General features: G+C 35.5%; 1 protein-coding gene across 1 annotated transcript; it reads right to left on the minus strand.

Annotated features, from left to right (window-relative positions):
* Nucleotides 1-662: 662 nt before the first annotated feature.
* On the minus strand, nucleotides 663-1,871 carry LOC131597224 (uncharacterized). The gene is made up of 2 exons (XM_058869933.1): nucleotides 1,654-1,871; nucleotides 663-1,521 (listed from the first exon to the last, which is right to left on the minus strand). Exons 1-2 carry the CDS (start codon nucleotides 1,869-1,871, stop codon nucleotides 663-665), a joined length of 1,077 nt encoding a protein of 358 aa, XP_058725916.1.
* Nucleotides 1,872-9,391: the final 7,520 nt, after the last annotated feature.

Raw genomic sequence — 9,391 nt, forward strand, 5'->3', positions numbered from 1 at the left:
ACTTTGGAGGAATGACGACTCCAGGAATGAGCCCTAGTTCCTCAAAATCCAGCCCAGGTACCTTCTGAATTTCCATGTTTCTCAGACGCTCTTCTAGTAGCCTGTACTTCTCATCAGCATAGTCTTCTTCATGGAAATAGTCTTCTTCATTACCACCTTGATTAGCAGAGCCCCCATTACTTCCGGCGTTGGCTTGACACTAACATCATCATCTTCTTCTTCGTCATCTTTGGGAATTTCAGCTTCTTCAACCTTTTTGAGAGGGCCTTTGAATCTTCTTCCCAGGTTGAGAACACCCTTAGGTTTCTTAGCCTTCTTTTCCTTCTTAGTCGGAAGGGACTTCAGCTCATCTTGCCCTTTGGACTAGTTCAGGATCAAAGCTTAGAACTCATCATTCTGAGCTTGAAGATTTTTGACAGATTGTTCAAGATCCATTTTCTCACTGAAATAAACAGCGGAAAGATGAGATATTTGCTTTATAAAACATGTGATGTAATGTTTATAAATATGGTATGATTATGCATATGCAATGTTTTCAAGGAGTTTAAAGGCTTTTTAACATATAGAAGCAAATTAAATTAATAACTAAACTGAAAACCAAAAATTATAAGTCTTATAGTTACATCAAAAGGTACTGAAAATAATAATAAAATAAAAAGAAATCAATCTTCAAGTCGTTGCTTCCTCTTCAGCCCCCTGATTTCTTCTTTATGAGCTTTGATCATTTCATTCCTTTCCTGAACAAGCCTATCAATTTCTTGTTCCCATGAGTGTATCTGATCTGGAGAGATAAAATCTTCAATCTTCCATTTACGGGAGAAATAGTCAAGCATACCGCCTCGCTCTTTGGCATCAGCTACTAACACTGCTTTTTCAGCCTCAACCTCACGTAAGCGTATTTCAAGATCAGCTTTTTCTTGTCTCAAGCAAGCAATAGTGGCAGCAACGTCTTCGTCTGGAGCGGGTACATAAGGCTCCACCTCTACAGGAATGACTAGAGGAGTAATCCTTGGAACTACAGGTGTGTCAGATGGATATGGTATTCCAAACTCAACGACTCGATCGTAAATCCATCTCAAATAGAGGTCTGAAGGAGTATAGTTTCTTAATCCCAAATCTCTTATACCCACCTTTTTTACCTCATACCAAGCCTTAATGAAACGTCCCTTTTTTTCGGTTGTATCGGAATCGTAGTCGAAGTTTTCCGCACTAAGATATATGGAACGTGGCCTATCTTTCAAAGCAAAACCAAACTGATGTCGAGTAAGGATAGGATTGTAAGTGATTCCCCCTCGAGTACCAAGAAGAGGCACATTAGGGAATTCTCCGCAACGATCAAATAACTGGATGCCCTCGAACTCTTTTTGATGCCAGATGATGTAATCATAAGAAAGCTTCATAATTCTATGAATCCAAGTCAAACCCTCATCATTCCTTATTACTGATCGAGGCAAGTGTGAAATAAACCACTTGTGTAGAAGAAGAATACATCCGAGAACACAACCTTGTCTTTTTGATACTCTGGCATTGATGGAATGCAATAAATCACCAAGTAGAGTGGGAACAGGATTCTTGCTAAGGAAGATCTTAATAGCGTCCCTATCAACAACTTTGTCGCAACGGTGAAATAAAACTTGTCCATATATTAGCAACGTTAGAACACTTTCCAAAGCATCCATGCTTAAGGCTTTAGCAAAAATCTTGGCCTTCTCGTATAAGAAATCCACAGGTATCCCAAAATAGTCTCTTCTATTAATCCAAACCTTGTTAATTTCTGCCCTTGGTAAGTGTAAAGCAGCAGCAATGTCTTCCAACTTAAGACCTCCTTCCTCACCGGTGTAAGGAATTTGATCAGGTATGGGGATGTCCATTATATGAGAAAATCCTTCCAATGTAGGTACCAGTTGAAAATCTCTATAGGTAAAACAATGAAGAAGTGGATCATAAAACTGCATCATGGAGTTGAGGAGAGCTTCATCCACTTTGGTTCGTATCAGACTTATCAGTTTGTTGAGAGGTTCGGTGAGGACGAGAGAACTAATAATTTCATCACATAAGAGCTTTAGTGTAGTGGGTACTTTCTTGAAGTTCAGATGACCTACAAAACAAAGTATGGTTAAAAAAACCTTTTTTCTCCTTGAAATGGGTTAGCCATGTTATGAATGCATGTATGCATGATGCATCACAGAAAAACAAATCCACACAAATCACACAATATTTGGCTTAAGGATTGCATGGAGTATGATCAGGTGTCCTTACCAAGGGTACTTATATGGATAAGATGAAATCAGCAACGGGTTCTACCATTTATTTAGAATTGTCGGCCCTTCTAAAGCACCCTTGGACATGATGCATTTTCACCATGCAATGATACTTTGAGAGAGAACCTATCTGAATTGTAGCATCGGGTAGCGACTAGTTCTCAACATTTTTCAAGAGTAGTCCCTCCACTACGTTCTTAAAGGACAAGATGGGTTAAAGGTGACTAAAGGTCCTTGAGCTCCGGCACACCCATAGGCACATACATAGACCTCCCTCATTTGAGAAAGGTGTGCATACAGCTATGGAGTCCTAACTCAAGCGTGAACTTCATATTGACTCATCTCCCACATATGTGAAAGAGGTCGCCATGAGTATGCCACTCCTATCTTAAGTGTACTTGAATCCGGGTGTAGGATTCGTCCTTCATTTATTCCCAAAGTGTCCCTGAAAAATAAAATAAACAAAGCAAACAATAGAAAACATTTAAGTGAATCCTAAGCTTTTAAGGTAACCCCTCTTTTATTAGAAAATTCTTCCCAGCAGAGTCGCCAGTTCTGTAATATAGTGAACTGACTTTATCGAAATGTCGCGGTAAGCAAGAGTCGCCACCGACTTTTATTTTATCCAAATTAAATAGAAAGGCTAAAATAACAGAAAAAAACCTTTTTAAAAGAAAACTGAGTTCGGGGGGTAATTTATACAAAGGGAAGGTGTAAGGCACCCTTTGCATCCATGGTTTTCCATGGGCTCTTAATTGCTTTGCTCTTTAGTTTTCAAACCAAAAGTTTAGAAATGTAGAAGAAGAAAATAAGGACTTTAGCTCATAAATGAGCGTAGCCTTATTGGAGTTTTATGAGAAAGAGAGTAGAAAAGGGAATTTTAAAATAGAGCATGCAATTAAGGGCAAATTACCTGGTTAGATGAAAAATGTTCTTTTAGCCTTTCAGGGCTATCCATACCATAGGAGGGTAGGGAAATCCTTTTATTTGGAGGTTAAAGGGTCGTCGAATCATCGTTCGCCACAAGACTGTCCCTGCCATAGAGGGGCAGGTAGTCTAAGGGAAGGATCAGAATAGCCATTGTTAGGCAACCAGAGGATACCTCAGCATTTCGTAGGCAACTTCGAGGGACGAGATCATATTAGCGAATCAAAGGCAGCATCATTGGAACTTATGATCTTAAGAATGAACCGAGGGCAACATTGCTGAGGTATCCTCGTATTCGAGGGACTTGGCTATTCTGTACTGAAAAACACAAGGCAACAAGGCAACAGGCAACAGGCAACAGGCAACAAGAGGGGTACCATAAAAGGTGTGTGGGTGCACAATCACGTGATTATTTCAAAATAATTTATCTTGTAAAATTAATTATTCTAAATTCAATTCATAAGTTACACTCCCTAAATTACTAACCAAGCAGTAATATAAACAAGGTTAAGTGCCTTCAAGGCCAAACAATGCAAACCAGGAACAGTTACATAATAAGCCATGGGGATGGGGGAGAAAAAGCAATAAATATAAACCCTAATAAAGCAGCAAGTCTTACATAAGTAATAATAGAAAAAGAGAAATAAAATAAATTGAATTTTAGGGTTACCGACTAATCGAGCTTTGACCGGTTGGTTAATCCTGAAAATTGGAAAAGGAAAAATAAACAACAAAGGGTGAGTGTAGGAGGAGTTCATTAACGTTTAAAAGTAAACCCTAATTTATTTTATAAGGCAGAAAATAAATAAATGAATAAATAAATAAAGAATCAGGACTTAGCTTTTGATCTGATATGGCGCGTAGCCGGAAGAACCCTGATGGTAACCCTGAAAAACTGCACAAAGAAAAAGGGAAAATTTTCAATGTAGGCGTGATCTTTGTAAAACCTGATTAGGTCATAAGTTAACCCTGGTTAATAGAATAAATAAAATCAGATTAATTAATTATTGGTTTTTAACCTAATTAATTAAATCGGTGAAAACAAAGTTTCGATTAAATTTCCTAACCCTAATATATATTTTAGTCAATTAATAAAACCTTTATAATTAATTAAATAATTTAAACAATTTAAATTAACTTAAATCAAATAAAACCACTAATTAAAATAAATATTTTAATTTTAACATATATATATATATATATATATATATATATATGTATATATATATATATATATATATATATATATATATATATATATATATATATATATATATTTATAAAAAAGAAAAGAAAGAATAAAAGAAAAAAAAAGATTAAGAAAACATTTTTATAAAGGAAGGATGTTTAAAGAAATAAACAATACATATAAATGATATAAATAAAATAAATAATAAAAAAACAAAGTGTTATATAATTAAAAAGAAAAAAATTTGAGGAACTTAGCTAGTAATCCAGTGAAGCGCGCGTGTGAGTTCCATGGTGGTCACGCAGCATCTGGAGCGTTGGACTAATCTGAGATTACATCCAATGGCTGAGATGGTGAGGGAGTATGATAGCGTGTACGTCTTAACGCGCTGGATCTGACATCACCCTATAACGTTTGCACATCAAATGCCTTTTGAATTGATCCAATCAGACTGCGCGATGCAGTCATCTTCCTCCTTGGAAATATGCAAATGCGCTTTTACATCGCTTTTTCCTGCAGCGCTATAAAAAGTCTTGCCTATTACACCTGCAAAATCAAAATGCCCACAAAACGCAACAAAAATTTGGGGCACCCCTATAGATGCAATCGTCCAGGTGCCACGAATCCAACCATGGTCATCTTGAAACCTAATTTTACCTAGAATAGAAAGCCCCTATTTGAAGGCTTGAACCCTAACATGGCATATTGTTCATAACAACATATAAACACCAATAAATCTCCAGAATCGATCATCACATGATACTAAACACAAATATATGAATTAAATTCACTGATGATGCATGAACAATCCTAATCGAATAAGTTTAAAGTGATACAAACCGTGAGCGATTTTGGAAGTTTCTGAGTATATTTCTTGCGTGTGAGGATTGGAATAGCTCTAATGATCTTCAAGGTACGTGCTGGGATTAATAGAACACCAAGAATTAGCCTGTAACTCTGAATTCAAGTTTGAGATTTTCTTGAATTTTTGTGCTCGGATTTAGGGTTCTTGAAGCAGAATTCTTGTAACCTTTGCTTCTGAATTGTCTTGGCACTTATAGGAGAAGGATTAGGGTTAACAAATTTGAACTAAATCCAATTGAATCCTTGATTGGCACTTGAGAAAAATTTGATTGAAATTGGTTCATGAATATTTCTAATTATGGCCAAATTGATCCAATCTCCTTCCCATAATCATGTGAACGAAATTTGATTGGATTTTATGGCATTATTGATGATTTTATTTGATCCAAATCATATCTTTACCAAATATTGGATTTTTACTTGATTATTTCAATTTTAAATGAGTGGAAATTCATAAAAAAAATTGAATAAATCTCATAAATTTGTGGTAATGTGATTTAATATCTTAGATGACTTGGGGAACAAGTATGGGCCAAAAAAGATTGGGTTTCTTTGCAAGAAAATCCATTTTAAGGCCTTTTGCTTCACATTTTTTCCTTCAGAATTGCCCAACTTTGACAAGGCATATCTCTCTCAAATTTATGATATGGAAGGGTTTCTAGGACTTTTTGGAAACCTCAAGAGGTCCTCAACAAACCACTTTGGAAGCTTTTTTCCATTTGAAGAATTTATCTTGATGATATTGGCTTTGACAAAAAAACTGCTTTTGGTTGACTATAAAAAAGGACCTATAATCTTTTGATTCATATCTCTCAAATGAAGCATATTTAGACTTGGCATGTGAGAGACAAAGTTGTAGAGAATTCAATTTCCTTCAAAATGAGCTTTGGATGGAAAATTTCTGATGTTCCATGTAGAAGTTATGGCTGGTCAAAGTTCAGTTGACTTTCTCCTATGAAAACCCTAATTTAGAAACTTTTGAATTTGTTGATTTCTGATGAGCCATGATCAATCCTTGATCAAATGGTGAATAATAATTCAAAATGAGGCTGTTGACAAAAAATCAGGAGTTTTGATTGTACTTTGACCATAATTGACTTTTGGGTCAAATTAGTCGACTGTTGACTTTCTGAGCAATTGAGTGACCAATCCTTTGAATTGAGGCCTGAATTTTGTCATGGAGATAGTTTGAAAAACTCATAAGCCATATGAGATGCCTTGGAGCCTTTGTTTCATTGATTTTCTTCAGGAAACCACAAACCCTAGTTTCTTGAGCCTTTGTTTAGGAGGGGTGTCTTTGAGCCTTGAACTTTGATGTGAGTTTGAATTAAGAGAAATAAGATGGGAAAATTTTGGGGTATGACAGTCGCACTAACGGTGGCCACCAGATCAACCATAACGATACATGTCGTACAGTCTCCTTGGTCTATTGCCACATACCTAAGGTACACTAGATCCGGGTGTAGGATCTTTCATACAACAGAATACCCAAACAATGCCCTTAAAAATAAAGCAATTAAATCAAACAAGTGAAAACATTTAAGTGAATCCTAAACTTTAAGGTAACCCCTCTTTTTTAAGTATATCCCCAACAGAGTTTCCAGTTCTGTAATACGGTGGGAGAACTGACTTTTAGAAATGTTGCGGATAGCAAGAGTCGCTATCGACTTTTATTTTATCCAATTGGAAACGCAAAAAGAACAAGAAAAGACCTTTTAAAAAAGACTTTGAGTTCTGGGGGTATGTTATACAAAGGGAAGGTGTAAGCACCCTTTGCATCCATGGTTATCCATGGGCTCTTAATTGCTTAGCTCAGTTTTAAATGTTTGAATTGTTTGAAAGTAAGTGTAGTGTGTGAATTGGAAAAGATTTTGAATAAGGACTTTAGCTTGTAAATAAGCGTAGCCTTTTTGAATTGATTTGAAAAGAAGCGGAAAAAGCATTTGAATTTGAAAAGAGCAAGCAATTAAAAGCAATTACCCTTAAGTTAAAATTTCCTGTTCTTCAAGATTTTAGTGGGAAAGGGCTATCCATACCATAAAGAGGGAAGGTAGTCCTTTCATTGGATTTGAAAAGGGTCATCGAGGCTTATCATTCGCCATAAGACTGTCCCTACCATAAAGAGGGCGGGTAGTCTTTCGAGAAGTATATAATAGTCATTTTAGGCAACCAATAAGGATACCTTAGCATTCGAAAGGGACGCATCATCTTATCATAGGTAACCTCGCGGGACAAGATCCTTTTTCGTTAAGGCAACCTCGAAGGGATTTAGGATCTTTGATGATAATAATGAACTAAGGGCAACATTACTAAGGCATCCTCGTATCCGAGGGACTTGACTATTTTTATCGAAGACAGCATAAGAAAGGTTACCATAAAGGTGTGTGTGCCACAATCAGGTGATTCAGTTTGGGTATTTTATCTTATGAAATTAGTGATTCTATGTTCAGTTCATGGTTTATCACTCCCTAGGGTTACTAACCACGCAGTTTAATAAAAGCAAGAATTAAAAGTTCCTACGCTATTACAAGGCTTTGGGACAGTTACAATACATAATTAATTAGGCAAACGATAAGAAATAAGCACTGTAAAAGGATAAACCCCAAATGAGGAAAAAGTTAACCAAGTTAATAGAATAAATCAGCAAGGCAAAAGGCAAAAGGCAAACCTGATTAATAAAAAAAACCTAAATTGATTAAACTAATTAACCTAAATATTATTTAACCTAAAATTAATTTACTAATTAATTATTCTAATTAAAATTATCAACTAATTATTTATTAACTAATTTAAATTAATATTTAAATTAAAACTAGTTTTATGAATTAAAAGGAAAGTTTATTATGTTAACAAAAGAATTAGTTTTTTAAAAAAAAGAATTGATTAAAAAAGGTTTTAATTACTTAAAAGAAGGAAATAAAGAAAACATAAAGAAAACAAAATAAAAATAAAAAAGGAATCCGAAAAAACCTGCGTTGGATTGAGTGTGGCATGCTTGTGAGTGTCCATGGTGGACAAGAGCGTGGGTGTCCTTGGATCTGGCTTTGATGAGAACTGAAGCGCCGGACGCGAGGGCGCATTGTAAACCTTCTGGGAGGTACGCGCATGAACCAAGAAACTTGCTAATTCATAAAAATAACGTAGGAGTTGGGAATCGAACCAGCGCGTGTCCAGTCAACAGTTTCTTCCCTTTGCCAGTTTTTCACGTTTCGCTTTATGTAAATAAAATAACCACTAAACAATATATATATATATATATATATATATATATATATATATATATATATAACGGAACAGTGGAAATTTGAACGGAAATACGCGCGCCCAAGCCTTCTTCTTCGTTGGTGTTTCTGAAACTTTCGGCCACGGTTTTTTAGCATTTCCATAGACCTGCAACCTTCGAAAATCCACCATACATAATATAAATTCAAGATAAAGCCAAAGACCGAACCGAAATTGCCTCCTGAGTATGGCTATAACCTTAGTTTCGTCTAATTTCGTCTATTTCGCATAGCCCTAATTTGAGAACTACAAACCCTAGCCATGGCGGATTGCATAACTTGTGACGAAGCTTCAATTAAATAACCCAGAAACATTGAAAACACAATGGCAAACATAAACATGTATTCAAATGTGATTTATATTGCATATATAAACGAATTGGAACTGAAAATTCTAAGGGCAAACCGTGACCATATAGGTGCGATCTTGTGCGTTCTGACTAGGGATGATGATCCCAAAAGCTTCAGAAAACCACAAGGGATCGTTTTGGATTCTAAGAATATCCTGGAACTATCTAAAAACTCCAATTGCTACTTCACTTTGAGCCACCATTTTTTGACCTCTGAATAGGGTTCTTGAGTAAGAAATTTTTGTCCTTGAGCATTTGACCATCTTTAGGAATATATGGAGATTGAATTAGGTTACTAAAACTTGAAAGAATCTTGTTGAATCTTAGATTACAATTTGGAGAAATTTGATTCATGAAAGTTTCCAAATTTGGTCCAATCTTGATCCAATCTCTTCCAATTTCAATGTGCACGAAATTTTATTGACTATGTGATATAATTAATGATTGAAATTGGTTTAAAGATATCCTAATCAAAATCTTTGATTTTTTATATGATTTATGTGAATTATATCACTTTTT

The sequence above is a fragment of the Vicia villosa genome, linkage group LG4, assembly GCF_029867415.1.
Source record: "Vicia villosa cultivar HV-30 ecotype Madison, WI linkage group LG4, Vvil1.0, whole genome shotgun sequence".
NCBI classification, from domain to species: Eukaryota; Viridiplantae; Streptophyta; class Magnoliopsida; order Fabales; family Fabaceae; genus Vicia; species Vicia villosa.